Raw genomic sequence first — 22488 nt, forward strand, 5'->3', positions numbered from 1 at the left:
GACCTAGCTAAATCCACACAGATTCTGATCAAGGTGACACTATTAGGCCCAGAAATAAAATTCTGCTATTTCTCTTCATTAATACCAACATCTTTTCTGCACTTAATACCAAAGCTCTTATTGGTGTTAGCATACTACCATGTTCAGGGATGACTCCCACTTGACAAGGATTTCTTTGAAGTTAAATGTCATATGAAAGGGAGACCCTTTCTTCATCTATAAGAATTTTCCATGCCTCTCACCCACCCCTGTTATTTGATGCCTGAACAATGCTTATACACCTCTGACCACCAAGGTGAAGACTCCCTGAAGGGTGTTCTGTGTCTTAGTCACTTAAGTGAATTCTACTCAAGTGACATTTTAAACATAAACATGATGAAAAAGAATATATATGTGTGTAACTGAGTCACTTTGCCCTACAGTTAAGATGAGACACAATAATTCAACTAAAATTATTTTTAATTGTGTGTTTAAATTGTGTTCATTTTTAATTGTGTGTTTAAGTAAAAGCACAATGATTTAACTATACTTCGGTAAAAGTTTTTTTTAAAAACCTGGGACTTCTGTGGTGGTCCAGAGTTTAAGAATCTACCTTACAATGCAAGGGATGCCAGTTCAACCCCTGGCCCAGGAATATGTCTCATGCCACAGCGTAACTAAGCCCAGGAGCCACAAGTACTGAACCCATGGGTAGCAGCAAGTTAAGCCTGTGCTCTAGAACGAGAGACGCACCACAATGGAAGCCCGAGCACTGTGATGAGGAGCAGCCGTGTGCACCGCAGCTAGAGAAAGCCTGCAGCAAGGAAGACCTAGCACAGCCAATCTATCGATCAAAAAACTAGTCTCTGAAGAAAGCTCATGGGCTGATATGGAGCTCGACAGCAGTGGCCAGATTCCAGGTTGGTCATTCTCGGGTATGCGGGAATCTGGGGGATGTTCAGAAGGGCCTTTCCTGCCTGAGCTTGTCTTCAGTTATGCCAAGGAAAATCAGAGACGGACATGGGGTTAAGTGTTGGAGACAAATTTTATTCAGTGTTACGACAATAGATGGCCAAATGGGCTTCTTTTGATGGTCCAAATTTGATAGTTTTGCACACAGTTAGGAAAAGCTAGCATGAGAAAATATTTTTTTCCAGAATTCTCACCTTACAGATATAAAATCCCTTTTAGGAGTAACTTGCATTTTTTGCTCTGTTTCTTTGAGATGTTATTGTTCTACCTGATCTTAGGTGCTTGTGACTTTGTAAACAAAGATGAAGGATTTATCTTTTTCTTTCTAACTTATTCCTCTAGAATTTGTCTTGTCCAGCACCTTTGTGGACTTGATGAATTACTGCCACCAGATGACAATTGATTTTCACTAATCATTATTTGATTTGTTCTAACTTGTTTTCAAATTGTTTATGTCTTGTGCCTCTCTTCACTGTATTAGGAATTTATAAATGTAACGAGCTATATACCTTTTAGCCCATCTACCTTATAAAATTAGTGTCTCCTGCACTACCCAATGGGGACCCAGGCTTCTAACATAGCTAAATATCTTGAGGCCATCAATCATATCTAAAACTACATAGGGGATATTTGTAATAGTACATGCCTAGACATGAGAAGAAGGAACAGGGGAAAACACTTTCTACATCATTATTGACTAGTAAGACAGGAGATTCAGAGAATCTTAATAAATAATTTATAATGAATCTGTGGCTGACTGAGGGAGAGAGTAGGGAGCTGAGGATAATAATGGTGAACTATAAGTTATATGGTATATATTACAGACATTTTATTATACATCTTGATATGCTGATGTCAAAACATGCTCTACTAGTCTTCCTCGATAGTGAAGACCAATAGTAGGTATGGGGATAAAATGAAATTCTATTGATATGACCTAACCTTCAAAAGACATACTTCTGAAATGTGATATAAATGTAACAAAGCTATGTTTCATGCCGGTATGATCTTAGCATTTTTCTCACAGGAATATGCAGGTAAGCACCCACTCTTGACAGGGATGAGCTGTTGAGGACAACTGAGTGTGTTTCCTTTGCTGTTTGTATTAGCCCACAGAACCAGGTAAGGAAACCAGGAAGAAAAATGATAACTAGGGAATGACAGAGATTCAGGTCATAGGCAACAGAGTGCTTCCACCCCACCAGTAACTGGAGATCCATGAGATGTAAATACAGAAAGCAGAATAATATCATGGACGGCATTTATCATTTACACTGAAGGTCTCTTTATTTCTGACCATTTCTACAACTGTGCATACAGAAATAACTTGAACATGTGTGTCTCAGACTGAATCTTCCAGAAATTCAGTCTCATATTTGACTCTATAAACACATCTCTAAAAAAGTCATGTCAACTCCACAAGTCAACACGCCCTTTTGGAATCCCGCACCCTTGCTGGATCAGGTTTTCTCAATCACACTGAGCTAATATCAGAAGCCAGAGCTGTGTTTTCCCTTCATAATGGATGTATGTCCTAGATTTCAGTTTTCAGGTGTCCAGGAGAAAGCTTCTGATAGAAGCAACCGACTAGGCAGGGTATTACAGAATTACGTGTTGGGATTCAGGTGACCACACATGTCATCACCGCAGTGAGGACAGGGGCTGGGGCTCACCCAGATCTTCCTGGGACGCTCTAAGCCTGTAAGGATCGCCCTCAGCTCAGCCTTTATCTGGGCAAGCCTCTCCAAGTGAAGGACACCCAGAGAGCTGTAACTCTCCCGAGGGGCCGGATAAAGCTCTAAACTTAAATCGGGGAGCCTGTCAGTGTGACGCAGGAGACTCTCCAGGATGGCCATGGAGATGAGGTTTCCGCACATGCTGAGGACCCTGAGCTGGGAGCAGCGGCTCAGGGCAGGCAAAAAGGCCGTGAGGTGGACGTCCGTGATCCCACACAGGTTTAAGTCCAGTTCTTCCAGAGTGCCTGCAACTTCCTCCAGCAGAACTTGAAGGAGCTCGGGACTAAAGTCGGTCAGGGTAACACCACTAAGATTCAGGCCCTTCAGCTGACAGAGTTTTGGACACCAGGACAGATGTGTCAGGTCTGATTCTGTAAGCAGGCAGTTGGTGATTGAGATGTTGTCCAAGGGGGTCTTCAAGCACCTGGGGGGAAAAAACCAAGCAATTAGATCAGGGAAACCAAAGTGGCAGATGAGTCCCAGAGAAGTCAATGATTGGCCCAAAGCTAGCAAAGTTCAATATCCAGAATGCCCAGGCTCATTCTAGGCTAGGTCCCGCCATTTTCTTAGTGATCTTGAAAGCCATCTTTCCTCACCTGACAAGCAGAGTACAGTACACTCTACTTCCTTAGCAGGATGAATGGGGATAATGGAATGCACTGGAACATGATCAGAGGAGAGTGGGACACAAAGTGTCCATCAGGGTGGACATCGCTGAAGGTTAGTTCTGGGAGATGAGATAAAAAATGCTTTTCATTTAGATTGCCACTCTGTGGGTGAGCTGCAGGGGCATATACCTCTGGCCAGCTGAGGCTCTTGGAATACATGCAGAAGCAAAGGAGCCCACATCACACCCTGGGGCTGCCAGTCTTTAGGAACTCCCAGCCCTATGACATCTAGAAACTTTCTATCACTTTTTATATTCTTTTGGCTCTGCTTCAGTACCATCATCTCCAGAACCATGAATTTCCCATGTATTAATTACCTTATATGCAACAAAAGGCCACCTGTTACTGACTTGGGCTTTAAAACAGACTCCTTGTGGTCCCATGTTAGTGATCACGGAGTTTCTTTTCACAACACTCAGGCTGATGTGATTTTACCTCTTCAATGCCCCCTTCGCTTATCTATTACATAAATCTTCAGAACAGAGAAGTCTCCCCCCAAAGAAGAAATCACATACACACCTGCACTACATCTATGCCCCTCATTTGTGGGTTCCCAGCATGGAGTCCCTCTCCAGAGCTTCTGTAACAGATCCCCCCCACCTGGATTGCTGTTCTTCTGTAATGCCACATTTCACGGTGGAGCAGCAGATGAGACACTGCCCCTGATATTCTACCATTGTGTCCACTGTTAATCGGCCACCGGTGGAGCCTCACCTGAGCATCTGGTCCAGACGGCCTTCAAGGAAAGACGGAGCTTCCATGCGGAGGTCCCGGAGGTCCCGCAGCCGGAGGATCTGAGAGGTCAATTGCAGAAGATCCTGATGGTCCTGCTCCTCAACAGCAGACCCCCGAATGCGGGAGAGAATGAGACTCTGGACGCTGCTCATCTGACCCAGGAGAGGAGCAAACTGGGCCAGGGTCGACAGCCTCTGGGTGAAACTCAATTTCACCTTCTGTACACAGCCCAGCTTCACCATCCTGAGAACTTCCTTCATATTTTCCTTGGACATTGAAATAATCTTCATCTTCTTACAGCACAGGTGTATGGAGGCTTTTCTCTGCTCCACCCACCTGAAGAGGTAGGTGAGGAATTTCTCCAGGGGCTTTTTCTTAAGACAAAGTTCTATGTACACTTCTAAGGGAGTCAAGGCGTGCCTTATCCTGGACATGTCCTCAGCCACTGGGGCCAGCAGTGAACTTGAGGGCATGTGGTCCTTGCCTCCAGACCACATGTTCCAGAAGTCCTGGCCGGTATTCCTTAAGTCCAGCACTCGCAGCTTGCACCTCCTGTGGGGAAACAGCAGATGGGTGGGGTGAGATTCTCCAAAATATACATTGAATGAATCCACAGCCTCAGAGTTGAGGCAACATTCCAGCTCCCCATCTGCACTCTTTCTTCACACTCCTGCACTCACCTGCTGTTGTTTCTTTCCTCTCTTGCTCCCTCTCCCCCAACTCCTTTTCCTCTTCCATCCTTCCTATTATATTTTTGTAAGGGATTTCCCAAACTGATCTCAGCAATTCTCAAGGCCTCTGAACTTTTCCAGAAGCCCCTGGTCCACCGCATGTTCATCTACTCTGCCTGGCACCAGGTATCTCTTCCTGGACATCCAAGACCCTGCCAGTCTCCCTGAATCCAACTCACCTGGGGTGAATCTTCTGGGCAAGCAGAACATCAAGGCCGTCCAGCACTGCTTGTAAGGTTCCTTGGTGAGGCTTTTGCATCAGGCCCCCCAGAGGCAGGCGGGCAAAGGGCCAGGCCGGCACCATGGCCTTCAGGGTCTCCCTGCGTTGGCCAGAGACCGCAGCCATGAAGAGTGGCGGGTAGAGCTCTCTGGGCAGATACTCCAAAGCGGAGATGGCTGAGGGCTCGTCTCTCAGCAGGCCAATTGCTGCCAAGGTCACAAGTCTGGGAGGGTTGTGAACACTCATCCTGACTCTTCTCTGATTGGAATCCTGGGAAACAGCAAGGGGACAAGGCATCCTTCTCAGAACAATCGTAATCATCAGGATAGTCTCTCTCCCCACACGTCAGAGAAATCAAATCAGGAGCACAGCCATTGCTCTGGCAATGATGAACCAAAATGGAAGAACTCTGTCTGGATTCCAGTCTGGGTTTGTGGCCATAAAGCCAGAGCTCTCCCCATCCTGCCACTAGAGCAAGAATCTAACAAGTTCCTGTAAGGAACAAAGCCAACCGGGGTCTCATCCATTTCCATCCACTGCTTTCCTTAATGCATTTCCCTCTTGCATATCTGCACCAGGAGACTGAAAAAGCTGACTCCCTTTGCTTTTATGGTGAAAAAAATAAACTATCACTTAAAGCCCAAATCATGGGGACAGGAGTTCATGTATAACACAGCTATCATCCTCAGTTCCCAAAGTCAACTTAACTGGGAAAAATGAAGGAGATACTTGTAAAGGGAATGCCATTTGTGCATAGAGTAAAAACCTTAAATGCCAAAAATAGCATTCCAAACAGATGTCTTTAAAAAGAAAAACTGCTAGTTAAGACTTTTAAATAATATAAACCAAAGCACAAACCAAGATGGATGTGAAGCAAAAACAGGCTTTGAGGCAACAAGATAGATTTAAATTTAACAAAAAGAAGAGAAAAAGGAAAGCTCTCCATGCCATATCAAACTGCATTCTACCATTCACTGCATGCTGGCTGTTGGCAGAACATCCCTCACAGAGGTTAACTCACCAGGTCTGATGTGGTCGGGGTTGGGGTGCTGCTCAGACCTCAGACTTCAGGGAGAACACAAGGAGTGACTCCAGAGTGAGAAGCTTCTGCATCTATTCTCTGGTGCTTGGGCATTTTATGGAACTTTTTAACCACATCTGCCCTCCTTTCAACTGCTAACTTCCAATCAGTAGGCATTACCTGATTGGATTCCAGAGTGTCGCTCAGGTTCATCCTGATTGGGTTACTGCCAGTCTCCAGATGAATTGATTGAGTCAGATCATCATTCATGAAAGAGAAAGAATTGGGGGAGGGGGAATCTAGGACTTATTCATTGCTTCACTCCACAAAATTGGTTGAGTTTTGCTAATATGGCCAGTGAAATAAAAAGACGCTTACTCCTTGGAAGAAAAGTTATGACCTACCTAGATAGCATATTAAAAAGCAGTGACATTACTTTGCCAACAAAGATCTGTCAAGCCAAGGCTATGATTTTTCCAGTGGTCATGTATGGATGTGAGAGTTGGATATAAAAAAAGCTGAGCACCAAAGAATTGATGGTTTTGAACTGTGGTGTTGGAGAAGACTCCTGAGAGTCCGTTGGACTGCAAGGAGATCCAACCAGTCCATTCTAAAGGAAATCAGTCCTGAATGTTGATTAGAAGGACTAATTCTGAAGCTGAAACTCCAATTCTTTGGCCACCTGATGCGAAGTGCTGACTCATTGGAAATGATTCTGAGGCTGGGAGATGTTGAAGGCTGGAGGAGAAGGGGTTGGACAACAGAGAATGAGGTGGTTGGATGGCATCATGGACTCAATGGACATGAATTTGAGTAAGGTCTTGGAGTTGGTGGTGGACAGGGAGGCCTGGTGTGCTGCAGTCCATGGGGTCATAAATAGTCAGACACAACTGAGCAACTGAACCGAATTGAGTATGGACAGTTGTATCCCTGGGTAGAAGAAAGGGAAGAAATTATGGGTTCCTGTCATTCAGTCACTCAGTCATATCCAACTCTTTGTGACCCCATGGACTGCAGAATGCCAGGCTTCCCTGTCCTTCACCATTTCATGAAGTCCACTGTGTCAGTGATACCATATAATCATTTCATCCTCTGTCGTCTTCTCCCGCCTTCAATTTTCCCCAATATCAGGCTATTTTCCAATGACACAGCTCTTCGCGTTAGGTGGCCAAGGTATTGGAACTTCAGCTTCAGCATCAGTCCTTCCAAAGAATATTCAAGCTTGATTTCTTTTAGGATTGACTAGCTTTATCTTGCAGTCCAAGGGAATCTTAAGAGTCTTCTCCAATTCCACAGTTCGAAGGCATCCATTCTTTGTTGCTCAGTGTTTTTTATTATCCAGATCTCAAATCCGTATGTGCATACTGGAAAAGCTGTAGTTTTGACTAGATGGACTTTGTCAGCAAAGTAATGTCTCTGCTTATCAACATACTGTCTAGATTTGTCACTGCTTTTCTGCCAAGGGGTAAATATCTTTTAAATTCATGGCTGCAGTATATTCCACAGTGATTTTGGAGCCCAGGAAAATAAAGTCTGTCACTGTTTCCATTGTTTCAGCATCTATTTGCCATGAAGTGATGACACTGGATGCCACGATCTTTGCTTTTGAATACTGAGTTCTAAGCCATCTTTTTCACTCTCCTCTTTTACTTTTATCAAATTTAGTTCCTTTTTGCTTTCTGCCATTAGGTTGGTTTCATCTGCCTATATGAGTTGATTGATATTTCTCCTGGCAATCTTGATTACAGTTTGTGCTTCATCCAGCCTGGCATTTGACATGATGTACTCAGCATAGAAGTTAAATAAGCAGGGTGATAATATACAGCCTTGATGTACTTCTTTCCCAATTTGGAACCAGTTCCTTGTTCCATGTCCAGTCTAAGTGTGGCTTCTTGACTTGCATACAGGTCTCGCAGGAGGCAAGTAACATTGTCTGGTATTCCCATGTCTTTAAGAATTTTGTACAGTTTGTTGTGATCCACACAGTCAATAAATGTTCTTTGGCGTAGTCAATGAAGCAGCAGAAGTTTTCCTGGAATTTCTAGTCTTTTCTAAGATCCAATGAATATTGGCAATTTGAGCTCACGTTGCTCTGCCGTTTCTAAATCCAGTTTGAACATCCGGAAGCTCTCAATTCACATACTGTTGAAGCCTAGCTTGACGGATTTTGAGCTTTATCTTGCTACCATGTGAAATGAGTGCAATTGTGTGGTAGTTTGAATACTCTTTGGCATTGCCCTTCTTTGGGATTGGAATGAAAAGTGACATTTTCCAGTCCTGCAGCCACTGCTGAGTTTTCCAAATTGGCTGACATATTGACTGTATCACATTAACAGTACCATCTTTTAGAATTTGAAAGAGTTCAGCTAGAATTCCATCATCTCCACTATCTTTGTAGATAGTGAATCTTCCTAAGGCCCACTTGAGTTTGCATTCCAGGATGTCTGACTCTAGGTGAGTGATCACACCATCATGGTTATCTGGGTCATTAAGAAAATTTTTGAATAATTCTTCTGTGTATTTTTGCTACCTCTCCTTAATATCTTCTGCTTCTTTTAGGTCCATACAATTTCTGTCCTTTATTATGCCCATTTTTGCATGAAATATTTCCTTGTTACTTCTAATTTTCTTGAAGAGATCTCTAGTCTCTCCTGCTCTATTATTTTCCTCTATTTCTTTGCATTTTTCACTTAAAATGGATTTCTCATCTCTCCTTGCTATTTTCTGGCACGATGCATTCAGATGGATGTATCTCCTTTACCTTTCATTTCTCTATTTTCTCAGCTATTTTTAAGGCCTCCTCAGACAACCAATTTGCCTTTTAGCATTTCTTTTCTTGGGGATGGTTTTGATCACCGCCTCCTGTACAAAGTTACAAACCTCTGTCCATAGTTCTTCAAGGACATTATCTATCAGATCTATTCCCTTGAATCTATTTGTCACTTCCACTGTATAATCATGGGTCTTCCCTGATAGCTCAGTTGGTAAGTAATCTGTCTGCAATGCAAGAGACCCAGTTCAATTCCTGGGTCCAGAAGATCCACTGGAGAAGGGATAGACTATCCACTCCAGTATTCTTGGGCTTCCCTTGTGTTTCAGTTGGTAAAGAATCTACCTGCAATGTGAAAGACTTGGGCTTGATCTCTGGATTGGGAAGATACCCTGGAGAAGTGAAAAGCTCCGCAATCCATTATTCTGGACTGGACAATTCCATTGACTGTAATGTTCATGGTCTCAAAGAATTGGGCACAACTGAGTGACTTTCACTTTTGCTGTATAATCATAAGCAATTTGATTTAGGTCATACCTGAATGGCCTAGTAGTTTTCCCTACATTCTTCAGTTTGAGTCTGAAGTTGGCAATAAGTTCATGATCTGGCCACAATCATCTCCCAGACTCGTTTTTGCTGGCTATATAGAGCTTCTCCATGTTTGACTACAAGGAATATAATCAATCTGATTTTGGTATTGACCATCTAGTGATATCCATCTGTAGAGTCTTCTCTTGGGTTAATGGCAAGGGTGTTTGCTATGGCAGGTATGTTCTTTTGACAAGATTCTGTTAGCCTTTGCCTGCTTCATTTTGCAAGGCCAAACTTGCCTGTTACTCCAGGTTTCTCTTGACTTCCTACATTTTCATTCTAGTCCCCTATGATGAAAAGGTCATCTTTTTTTGGTGTTAGTTCTAGAAGGTCACATAGATCTTCATAGAACCATTCAACTTCGGCTTTCTGCATTAGTGGTTGGGGCATCAGTACAGTTCCATCACTCAGTTGTGTCTGACTCTTTGTGACCTCATGGATTGCAGCATGCCAGGTTTCTCTGTTCATCAGCAACCCCTGGAGCTTGCTCAAACCCATGTCCATCATTGGACATGTCCATGGTTGGGGCATAGACTTGGATTATTTTGATGTTGAATGGTTTGCCTTGGAAAGGAACCGAGATCATTCTGTCATTTTTGAGACTACACCCAAGTACTGCATTTCAGACTCTTTTGTTGACTAGGAGAGCTACTACATTTCTTCAAAGAGATTCTTGCCCACAGTAGTAGATATAATGGTCATCTGAATTAAATTTGACCATTCCTGTCATAGCTGAAAGGATGAGAAGGACCCCTCCAATTGTCAAACCACATAAATGTTGGAAAATGCTGTGATGTTAGTGGAAATGTGGAAATTTCTAAATTCAAGGTGGGGATGTTCCTCTGGGATCACAGTTACAATGAGATCCAAAAGCAGAATGTTTTAAAGTTGAAATGCATTTTCTGAAAATAACTCGAGGCCCAATATGGAAGCTACAAAAGTGGTCAGCCTCCAAGTTGGTCATCCTTGAGAATGTGGGAATCTGGGGGATATTTGAAGAATGCTTCCTGCCTGAGCAGTAATCAGCTGAAGGAATTATTTCCAAGGAAATTCAGACACAGACACAGGTGTAAGTAGCTACATCAAGTTTTATTTAGGACAACGATAATACAGACAAAATACCCTAACATTTTGGGTCATCCAGCTTTAACAGTTTCAGGTGGCAGGGACTCACAACTCAGAAGCAGTGTGTTTCTTGACTGATAATTTCCTATGGGAGGAATCAGGTCTGTGAAGGATCTTGGCTGAACCAAGCTAATAGATTTTTTGCTGAGGGCAGCCCAGCTGAACTGGATACTAATAGTGGGCAGTGAGGATATTTGATCAGATTCTTGGGGAGACCAGATATCAAGAGTGGGATTTCTTGCTGAACTGACTACTGATTTAGAATTATTATTCAAACTGGATTTTACAAGGAAGCCCTCAGACAATTTGAGGAGAAGGATCACGAGCCTGAATAAATTTTGGTGAAACAATGCTTTCCCTGCCTCACTTCTGTAACCCAGTGAGCAGGTGCATCTTGCGGGGACTCAGTAGACATTCTCCCTCAGTTCCACTTGTGGTCTTCTCCTACACTTTCCTCTGGGGACAAATATTTCACTTGCCTTGTCAGTAAACAAAGGCTATTGCAGCCAAAAGACCGTCACCCACTGCAGCCCCCAAGACAGTATGCTCTGAGGGCAGTTCAAGGAGCAGTTGAAGGTTGGTGTCCTGAGGTGGTTACCATACATGTCACATGGATGACTTCAATATATCCAAACTTTTGCCTCTTTCAATACATTAAAAAAGGAAGAAAGAAAGAGAGAGAAATTTCCTGATGGTCCAGTGGTTAAGAATCCACTAGTCAGTGCAAGGGATACAGGTTGGATCCCTGGTCTTGGATGGTCCCACAGGCTGGGGAGCAACTAAGCGCAAGCTCCACAAGCACCAGACTGGAGCCTGGGAGCTGTGACTACTGAAGTGCACACACCCTGGGGTCATGCTCTGCAATGAGAGAAACCACCAAAATGAGAAATCAATGCATTTCTACTAGAAAGTGGCCCCTCCTCACCACAACAGGAGAAAAGCTGTGCTTAGCCAGAAAGACCCAGCACAGCCAAAATAAGAAAGTTTTAAAAATTAGAGAAATAAATAAATAAAATTTAAAATGCATGAAAATTAGTGAGATGTATCACTTTTATCATGTGCAATAATCTTTTGATATTTTCTGATTTTTTTTTAATACCAAATGATCTTGTCAACTGTGGCTCTCCTTATAACGTTTTTTTTTTTTTTTTTTCTCCTTATAACTTTTGAACAGTTCCTTAGAGCTGTCTGAGAAGCCACCTTTCTGGCTATAATCTGTAGTCACCAAATAAAACATATGTCTCACATGTTAGGCTGTGTATTTGTCATTTTATATGCTCTTCCAAGTCTTTTCCCAATGCACATGTCCTGGCCCCACTCACCTGAGTTCCAGGAGTTAGATGGAAACTGTCAAGGAAAACATTAGACACCCCCTGAAAGTAGAGGGATATTTTATTTGGTGGCAATGTTTAGGACCACCCAAGCCCAAGAGACAGAATCTCAGCAGTTCTGAGAAAACTGCTCCAAGAAGGCAAGAGGGGGGCCCAAGTGATAAAGTTTGTTAAAAGGAGAAGGTAGTCTGAACATCAAAGATTGTTGTTGTTCAGTCACTCAGTCCGACTTTGCAATTCCATGGGCTGCGGAAACAAAAATCAGACATCAAGTGAAGGAGTTTAGCATGCTACATATGGGAAGATGCAAGCCTCTGGGCTCATTGAATTCATTCCTTTCATATGCACCTCAGCTCTCTGGGGCCAAATCCTATTTCCTTGTTCATCTTAAGGAGTGGTAGATGCACCAGATGACTGCTTCTTTCACCCCCTGAAGTCCTCAGCAATCACCCTGGGGAGTGGTGACATCTGTTGGATTGGAGGTCTGGGAGCCCTCATTTGGACTCCAGAAACTTCTGATGACTGTGTCATTTCTTGTTTATTGAAATGGCAAGAGATGTTCTCATTTCACAAAACTTTCTGTGCATTCTACTCAATATTATTGTGAACCTAAAACTGCTCCAAAATATAATATTTACTCTCAAAACTATCCTTGCAAGACTTTTGGCTCAAAATTTTATTGATCTACATATTTTTTTAAAGAAACAATTCTTGTTCATTTATGGTTAAAAGCAGTTTTTAAATCTCATTTGTTTTTTTTGAGTCTTCTAAGCAAGTACAATATTTTTAAATTAACCATGTGCCTTCTTAAAAATACTATATTGCCTCAATAACCTTTAGAGTAATTTGTATACAAACCACTGTGCAAATATTTATGCTCAATGATATTACCAGAAGACACTGTTTTTAAAATATTTACTTATTTAATTATTTGGCTGCCCTGGGTCTTAGTCATGCACCCAGGATCTTTAATCTTCTTTGTGACCCTGTGTGTGGGTATTGTGTGTGTGTATGTCTCTGTGTGTATGTGTTCATTTGATTCCAACTCTGTGAACCCACGGACTGTATGTAGCCCACCAGGCTCCTCCGTCCATGGTTTTCCAGGCAAGAATACTGGAGTAGGGTGCCATTTCCTTCTCCAGGGGTTCTTCCTGATCCAGGGATAGAACCCACATCTTCTGTGTTCTTGCATTGGCAGGCAGTTTCTTTGCCACTGGGCCACCTGGGAAATATGAGGGATCATTTAGTTGTGGCATGCAAACACTTAGTTGCAGGATATGGGATCTATTTCCCTGACCAGGGATAGAGCCAGAGACCACTGCGTTGGGAGCATGGAGTCATACCCACTGGATCACCAGGGAAGTTCCAGAACAGCAAGGTTTATTGAAAATTCTGAAGTATACAGTCCTGATTACAAAACTGATTTTTATTGTGAGGTGCTGTGGCCAGCGCAGCAGGTAGGGATTGAAAGTGGTCGATGCACAGTTTGGGGAAAAGAAATTAGAGACAGAATTAAAATTTCAAAGATGGAACTAAGGGACTCAAGACCTCTTGGATCAAGAGCCCTGTTCTTCGGAGCCACATCACCTTTACTTAGTGTCTTGGCATGCAGAAAGTATCTGTTGTACTATGATAAAATCGGTCTTGTGTCCCCGGTCACATCTCCCATTTTATAGATTACTTTGGACCATCTTTGTTATTATTTTATACAAGGGGTTCACCCAACTGGAGTTCATAGACCCACATATGCTATGGAAAAACATCTTGGTGTGTGCAGAAGCAGCGTTCTGAAATTTCACTGACCTGGCATCCCAAGGTCCACACTAAGCTATTCCTTAGCTTGGCAGGACATGATGAACCCAACTAATCAACCCGATGTACCTTTGTTTAGATTATAACTTTTTGCTATATTTTGCTTTTATTCTTTTCCCATGGGGTTTTTCTCGTGGCTTAGCCAGAGCAACAGGCAGCTGACTATTAACCCCTGTGCTCTGGTCTGATCTAAGAGCAGTTGGCCTAGAGACCTGAAGCTCAGAATGTCTATCACTGAAGATGAATCCAGTCTCTCCTACTCACTCCTACCCCCAGCTCCCCTCGCACTGCCAAATGGAACAGCCTGGATGAATCCTAATTCATTAGGGACTACATGTAATATGCGAGTCCAATTTCACTACCTAGGTTTTGCTTTCCTCTCTTGTAAGCAACAAGAGTTAAGTTCAAGGGATGAAGACTCATGCTATTCGTGAGGAGGGAGAAGATTGTATAAATATATATATATATATATATATATATATATATACATATATATATATATATATATATATATATATATGGAGTGCTTATATAATAATGAGCTCTTACTCAACAACCCCAGAGCCAAGCCCTCAACAGGCAATATCTCATTTTGTGAAAGTGACAAAGTCGAGTGCAACTCTTTGTGATCTCATGGACTATACATACAGTCCATGGAATTGTCCAGGATACTGGAATGGGTAGCCCTTCCTTTCTCCAGGGGATCTTTCCAACCCAGGGATCTCCTGCATTAATTCTTTACCAGTTGAGCCACCAGGGAAATAAGGAACACTTCATGAATTTGTGTGTCATCCTTGCACAGATAAACTTCTCTGTATCATTTCAATTTTAGTATATGTGCTGCCCAATTGAGCTCAGGTATCTCATTGGATCCTACTAAAAATCCCATAAACTGTATGTGCATCATTATATTCACTGTGGAGGAATCAAAGCACTGCCTAAAGTTCTCCCAGCCTTATATCCCCTTTCATCACAGAAAAAAACTATTGCAGCCTCTTAATCCTTAGCAGGGAAACTTTATTTGGCTGCATTTGTGTAGACACACTGTGAGGGTTAAATTCATATGTCAACTTCAGTGTGAGTTGAGATGCCCAGATCACAGGTCTAAGATTAATTCTAGGAGGATCTGCAAGGGAATTCCTGGAAGAGATTAGCATTGACATCAGTAATTGAGTCAAGACATCAGCCCTCACCAATGTGGTGGGCATCACTTTATCCTCTGGGGGCTTGAATGGAACAAGGGCAACTGTTCTCCCTCTCTCTTCCAGGCCATGAATACTGGAGTTTCTAGCTCCTGAACCTGGAAAATCCAGGACACACACAAGTTGGCTCCCTGGTTCTCACAGCCTTTACTCTTGACTGAGAGCTACACCGTCACTTCCATTGCTTTTCAATCTTCAAATTAGTTCTGAATTATACCATAGCATTATGTAGTTCTCTAGGCAACAGAGAGCAGATGGTGGGACTATCAGTTCAGCTCAGTCACTCTATTGTGTCCGACCCTTTGCAACTCCATGCACTGCAGCACGCCAGGCTTTCCTGTCAATCATCAACTCCCAGAGCTTACTCAAGCTCATGTCCATTGAGTTAGTGATACCATCCAATCATCTCATTCTCTGTTTTCCCCTACTCCTCCTACCTTCAGGCTTTCCCAGCATCAGGGTCTTTTCCAAGGACTTAGTTCAGCACATCAGTGGTCAGAGTATTGGAGCTTCAGGTTGAGCATCAGTTCTTCAGCTTGAATATTCAGGACTTATTTCCTTTAGGATTGACTGGTTTGATCTCCTTGCAGTCCAAAGGACTCTCAAGAATCTTATCCAACACCAAGTGGGAATACAGAGTCACCGTAATCACGCCAGCCTCTTCTGAAACTATGTATGTGTCTGTACCGGGTGAATATTGAACAACACATGGTTGAACTGCTCAGGGTCACCTAGATGAGGATTTATTTTTTAAACAGTAAGTTAGTTCTACATCTACAAAATATTTTAGAACGAACACCCAAAAAAGATGTCCTTTTCATTACAGGGGACTGGAATGCAAAGGTAGTAAGTCAAGAGATATCTGGAGTAACAGGCAAATTTGGCCAAGGAGTACAGAATGAAGCAGGGAAAAGGCTAGTAGAGTTTTGCCAAGAGAATGCACTGGTCATAACAAACACCCTCTTCCAATAACACAAGAGAAGACTCGACACATGGACATAACCAAATGGTCAACACAAAAATCAGATTGATTATGTTCTTTGCAGCCAAAGATGGAGACACCCTATAAAGTCAGCAAAAGTAAGACTTAGAGCTGACTGTGGCTCAGATCATGAACTGTTTATTGCCAAATTCAGACTGAAATTGAAGAAATAGGGAAAACCACTAGACCATTCAGATATGACCTAAATCAAATCCTTAATGATTATACAGTGGAAGTGAGAAATAGATTTAAGGGACTGGATCTGATAGACAGAATGCCTAATGAACTATGGACAGAGGTTCATGAGATGGTACAGAAGACAGGGATCAAGACCATGCCCAGGAAAAAGAAATGCAGAAAAAAGCAAAATGGCTATCTGAGAAGGCCTTAAAAGTAGCTGTGAAAGGAAGACAAGCAAAAAGCAAAGGAGAAAAGAAAAGGTATACCCATTTGAATGCATTGTTCCAAAGAATATCAAGGAGAGATAAGAAAACCTTTCTCATGATCAATGCAAAGAAATAGTGGAAGACAATAGATGGGAAAGGCTAGAGATCTCTATAAGAAAATTAGAGATACCAAGGATCATTTTATGCAAAAATGGGCTCAATAAAGGGCAGAAATGGTATGGACCTAACAGAAGCAGAAGATGTGAAGAGGTGGCAAGAATACACAGAAGAACTGTACAAAAAACATCTTCATGACCCAGATAATCACAATGGTGTGATCACTCACCTAAAGTCAGACACCCTGGAATGTGAAGTCAAGTGGGCCTTAGAAAGCATCACTACGAACAAAGCTAGTAGATGTGATGGAATTCCAGTTGAGCTATTTCAAATCCTGAAAGATGATGCTGTGAAAGTGCTGCACTCAATATGCCAGCAAATTTGGAAAACTCAGCAGTGGCCGCAGGGCTGGAAAATGTCAGTTTTCATTCCAATCCCTAAGAAAGGCAAACCCAAAGAATGCTCAGACTACCGCACAATTGCACTCATCTCACATACTAGTAAAGTAATGCTCAAAATTCTCCAAGCCAGGCTTCAGCAATACATGAACTGAGAACTTCCAGATGTTCAAGCTAGCTTTAGAAAAGGCAGAGGAACCAGAGATCAAATTGCCAATATCTGCTGGATCATTTAAAAAGCAAGGGAGTTCCAGAAAAACATCTATCTCTGCTTTACTGACTACGCCAAAGCCTTCGACTGTGTGGATCACAATAAACTGTGGGACACTCTGAAGGAGATGGGAATACAAGACCACCTGACCTGCCTCTTGAGAAACCTATATGCAGGTCAGGAAGGAACAGTTAGAACTGGACATGGAACAACACACTGGTTCCAAATAGGAACAGGAGTACATCAAGGCTGTATATTGCAACCCTACTTATTTAACTTCTATGTAGAGTATATCGTGAGAAACGCTGGGCTGGAAGAAGCACAAGCTGGAATTAAGATTGCCAGGAGAAATATCAATAACCTCAGATATGCAGATGACACCACCCTTATGGCAGAAAGTGAAGAGGAACTAAAAAGCCTCTTGAAGAAAGTGAAAGAGGAGAGTGAAAAAGTTGGCTTAAAACTCAGCATCCAGAAAACTAAGATCATGGCATCTGGTCCCATCACCTCGTGGGAAATAGATGAGGAGACAGTGGAAACAGCGTCAGACTTTTTTTGGGGTGGGCCTCCAAAATCACTGCAGATGGTGATTGCAGCCATGAAATTAAAAGACACTTACTCCTTAGAAGGAAAGTGATGACCAACCTAGATAGTATATTAAAAAGCAGAGACATTACTTTGCCAGCAAAGGTCCATCTAGTCAAGGCTATGGTTTTTCCAGTGGTCATCTATGGATGTGAGAGTTGGACTGTGAAGAAAGCTGAGCACTGAAAATTTGATGCTTTTGAACTGTGGTGTTGAAGAAGACTCTTGAGAGTCCCTTGGACTGCAGGGAGATCCAACCAGTCCATCCTGAAGGAGATCAGTCCTGGATGTTCATTGGAAGGACTGATGCTGAAGCTGAAACTCCAATATTTTGGCCACCTGATGTGAAGAGTTGACTCATTGGAAAAGACCCTGATGCTGGGAGGGATTGGAGGCAGGAGGAGAAGGGGACGACAGAGGATGAGATGGCTGGATGGCATCACCGACTCGATGGACATGAGTTTGAGTAAACTCCAGGAGTTTGTGATGGTCAGGGAGGTGTGGTGTGCTGCGATTCATGGGGTCGCAAGGAGTCACACATGACTGAGCGACTGAACTGAACTGAATTGAACTGAATGTAGATTCCTTAACAAAACTGAAAATAGAGCCAGCATTTGATGCTGCCTTCCCACTCCTTGGGCACCTATCTGGTGAAAAACATAATTCAAAAAGATACACCCACCCCAGTTTTCATAGTGGCACTATTCACACTAGTCAAAATATGGAGGCAACCTAAATATCCATCACCAGAGGAATGGATAAAGATGTGATTGCATATGCACAACGGAATTTTACTCAGTCATGAAAAAATGAAGTAATGTCATTTGCAGCAACATGGATAGACCTAGGAATTTTCATACTGAGTTAAGTTAGTGAGACCAAGACAAGTATCATGTGATATTGCTCATATGTCAAACCCTAAAAAAAAATGGTACAAATGAACTTATTTGCAAAACAGAAATAGAGTCACAATTTTAAAAAAAGAAAAGAAAAGTAAAACCTATAGTTACCAGGAGCAAAGGGGAAGGGGGGTAAATTGGGAGATTGCAGTTAACATATACACATTAGTGTGTATAAAATAGATAACTAATAAGGACCTACCGTATAGCACAGGGGACTACTCTCTAGTGACGTACATGAGGAAATAATGTAAAAATGAGTGGATATATCTCTATACATAACTGATTCACTTTGCTGTACAGCAGAAATTAATTCCTTATAAATCAACTATACTCCAATAAAAACTAAATAAAAATAAATACTCAGAAAAAATGTGGAGTGCTTACATTTTATGCCAAAAGAAAATGTAAGCACTCCACATTTTTTTTCTGTATATCTATATGTGGAGAAAGAAAATTATAGCTCCTCCATATCATTTGCTATAAATCATAGTGAGAGTTAATAAGAAAGCATTTTATCTCTATCATGTTATCATTTACGTTTTATAAAATTTGATCCATTGAAAGTAAAGAATTTTTAGTAAGTGTACTAAACTGTCTAAGCATTGCAAAAATCCAGTTTTAGAATGCTCTCATTAACCCTCAAAAATTTCCTCCATTCTGTTTTCAATTTTCTCATTTACTTCCAGTCCTAATTAACTGCTGTCCTGATACCTGTATTTACACATTTGATTTTTTTATACATTTCATACAGCTGGAATCAACATGTAGTCTTTAACATCTGGCTTCTTTCACTTAGCCTATTTCTGAGATTCTCTCATGCTATACCATTTATCAGTACTTCATCCCTTTTTATTGCTAATTAATATACAATTGTAGGGATGTATCACATGTTAATTCAATCACCATTTGGATATTGGAATGCTTCAACTTTTGGACTATTTTGAAAATGCTACTATAACATTTATGTACAAGTCTTTGTGTGAATAGATTTTTTCATTTATCTTAGGTAGTCATAGGAGTAGAACTCTTGAAATATACAATGTTTATTTTTAACTTTTCAATGTTATGCCAAACTGTTCTCAAAAGTGACTGTAGCAGTTAACATTCTCACCAGCAATGAATGAGGTTTCATTTTCTTCATATCCTGTCAACACTTATTATCTGTCTCTTTGATTATAATTATTTTGGTGAGTGGAAAATAATTTGCAGTTTACTAATTATCAGTGATGCTGAGCATCTTTACATGTGCTTGTGGCCTTTTGTACATGAATAGAATAATCAGGTCAGTTCAACCACTCAGTCGTGTCTGACTCTTTGTGACCCCATGAATCACAGCACACCAGGCCTCCCTGACCATCACAAACTCCCAGAGTTTACTCAAACACATGTCCATCGAGTCGGCGATGCCATCCAGCCATCTCATCCTCTGTCGTCCCCTTCTCCTCCTGCCTCCAATCCCTCCCAGCATCAGGGTCTTTTCCAATGAGTCAACTCTTCACATCAGGTGGCCAAAATATTGGAGTTTCAGCTTTAGCATCAGTCCTTCCAATGAACACCCAGGACTTTTCTCCTTCAGGATGGACTGGTTGGATCTCCCTGCAGTCCAAGGGACTCTCAAGAGTCTTCTTCAACACCACAGTTCAAAAGCATCAAATTTTCAGTGCTCAGGTTTCCTCACAGTCCAACTCTCACATCCATACATGACCACTGGAAAAACCATAGCCTTGACTAGATGGACCTTTGCTGGCAAAGTAATGTCTCTGCTTTTTAATATACTATCTAGGTTGGTCATCACTTTCCTTCCAAGGAGTAAGCGTCTTTTAATTTCATGGCTGCAATCACCATCTGCAGTGATTTTGGAGCCCAAAAGAATAAAGTCTGACACTGTTTCCACGTCTATTTCCCATGAGGTGATGGGACCAGATGCCATGATCTTAGTTTTCTGAATGATGAGTTTTAAGCCAATTTTTTTCACTCTCCTCTTTCACTTTCTTCAAGAGGCTTTTTAGTTCCCCTTCACTTTCTGCCATAAGGGTGGTGTCATCTGCATATCTGAGATTGCTGATATTTCTCCCAGCAATCTTGATTCCAGCTTGTGCTTCCTCCAGCCCAGCGTTTCTCATGATGTACCCGGCATATAAGTTAAGTAAGCAGCGTGACAATATACAGCCTTGACATACTCCTATTCATATTTGGAACCAGTCGGTTGTTCCATGTCCAGTTCTAACAGTTGTTTCCTGACCTGCATACAGGTTTCTCAAGAGGCAGATCAGATGGTCTGGTATGCCCATGTCTTTCAGAATTTTCCACAGTTTATTGTGATCTTCACAGTCAAAGGTTTAGAATAGAATAATAAAGCAGGGAAATTTGCAAAGAGAGGGATGAGGTGACATCATTGGTACTATTTTTAAAAGTAGTCAGAAATGATCTCTCCACCAAAAAGAAAGTACTTGGAGAGAAACCTGAAAGGAGTGGGGGAAAGCATTCCAGGTAGAGGAAACAAGAAGTGCAAATGCCCAGAGTGAGAGCAGTTTTCATACCTTCTAAGTAAACCGGGAGGACACTGGAGATGAAGCAATGCGGCAGAGTGGTGATGGAAGACGGGTAACAGATGGACTGGTGGGAGTGCAGGTCTTATAGGGGCTTAAATTATTATAAGTAGGTTAATTATACTTCAAAACCAAATGGTCTCATAGAAAAAGTGTTCAGATTTATGGTTTCCAAAGGTGAAGGAGGGTGGGGTCGAGAGAGGGGAAACTGGATGAAGGTGGTCAAAGCGTACAAACTTCCAGTTAGAAGATAAAGAAGCACTAGTGGTACAGTGTACAATAGGATAAAAAATATTTAACTCTGCTGTATGTTATATATAAAAATTGTTTCTTTAGGTAGATATACTCCTAAGTAATTTATTCTTTTTGTTGCAAGGGTGAATGGTATTGTTTCCTTAATTTCTCTTTCTGTTTTCTCATTGTTAGTGTATAGGAATGCAAGGGATTTCTGTGTGTTAATTTTATATCCTGCAACTTTACTATATTCATTGATTAGCTCTAGTAATTTTCTGGTAGAGTCTTTAGGGTTTTCTATGTAGAGGATCATGTCATCTGCAAACAGTGAAAGTTTCACTTCTTCTTTTCCTATCTGATGAAACTAGAGCCCATTATGCAGAGTGAAGTAAGCCAGTAAGATAAAGACCAATACAGTATACTAATGCATATATATGGAATTTAGAAAGGTGGTAACGATAACCCTATATGCAAAACAGAAAAAGAGACACAGATGTACAGAACAGACTTTTGGACTCTGTGGGAGAAGACGAGGGTGGGATGTTTCGAGAGAACAGCATTGAAACATGTATATTATCAAGGGTGAAACAGATCACCAGCCCAGGTTGGGTGCATGAGACAAGTGCTCGGGGCTGGTGAACTGGGAAGACCCAGAGGGATCGGGTGGAGAGGGAGGTGGGAGGGGGGATCGGGATGGGGAACACATGTAACTCCATGTCAATGTATGGCACAAACCACTACAATATTGTAAAGTAATTAGCCTCCAAATAATAAAAATAAATGAAAAAAAGTAAATAAAAATTGTCAATACAGTAAATCTGAGTTCTTATGACAAAGAAATTTTGTTTCTATTTCTTTAATTTTGTATCACACGAGATAGGAGATGCTCACTAAACTTTATTGTGGTAGTCATTTCACTATGTATGTAGTAAAATGATTTACACTTTAATCAAATACACCTTAAACTTATATAGTGATATGTGTCAATTATAGCTCAATCAAACTGGAAGGGGAAAAAAAACAGAAAAAAGTTATAAGGATTGAGCTTTGGTGGGCAGATTTGTATTAATTCAACCTGCTCCTCAGAGGTGTGGTCATGGTCAGCTCTGGTCTGTCTGGCAAGGGAATCCCGCCTCTGGAGGTCAGTGTTGGTTTTGAAATCTGATGTCTCTGATACGGTACTTCACTCAGGGCAGCTCCTTGGAGTCTGGCCTTTTGCCAGTAAAGGCTT

General features: G+C 41.7%; 1 protein-coding gene and 1 pseudogene across 1 annotated transcript; both read right to left on the reverse strand.

Annotated features, from left to right (window-relative positions):
* Positions 1-2558: 2558 nt before the first annotated feature.
* On the reverse strand, positions 2559-6275 carry LOC136168741 (PRAME family member 8-like). The gene is made up of 4 exons (XM_065936438.1): positions 6243-6275; positions 5001-5311; positions 4070-4642; positions 2559-3111 (listed from the first exon to the last, which is right to left on the reverse strand). The coding sequence occupies exons 1-4, from the start codon at positions 6273-6275 to the stop codon at positions 2559-2561; spliced, it is 1470 nt and encodes a 489-aa protein (XP_065792510.1).
* Positions 6276-14448: 8173 nt separating this feature from the next.
* On the reverse strand, positions 14449-14547 carry LOC136170086 (U6 spliceosomal RNA; annotated as a pseudogene).
* Between the last annotated feature and the right edge of the window lie 7941 nt (positions 14548-22488).

This window comes from Muntiacus reevesi, chromosome 5 (assembly GCF_963930625.1).
Source record: "Muntiacus reevesi chromosome 5, mMunRee1.1, whole genome shotgun sequence".
NCBI lineage: Eukaryota > Metazoa > Chordata > Mammalia > Artiodactyla > Cervidae > Muntiacus > Muntiacus reevesi.

What these genes read in the sequence shown, in the direction of transcription:
- LOC136168741 (XM_065936438.1), bottom strand. Translation starts at nt 6,275, where the DNA reads ATGAACCTGAGCGACACTCTGGAATCCAATCAG. An exon ending in ACACTCTGGAATCCAATCAG is followed by an intron (nt 5,312 to 6,242) that starts GTAATGCCTACT and finishes GCTGTTTCCCAG; the next exon opens with GATTCCAATCAGAGAAGAGT. An exon ending in CGTCTGGACCAGATGCTCAG is followed by an intron (nt 3,112 to 4,069) that starts GTGAGGCTCCAC and finishes TTTTCCCCCCAG; the next exon opens with GTGCTTGAAGACCCCCTTGG.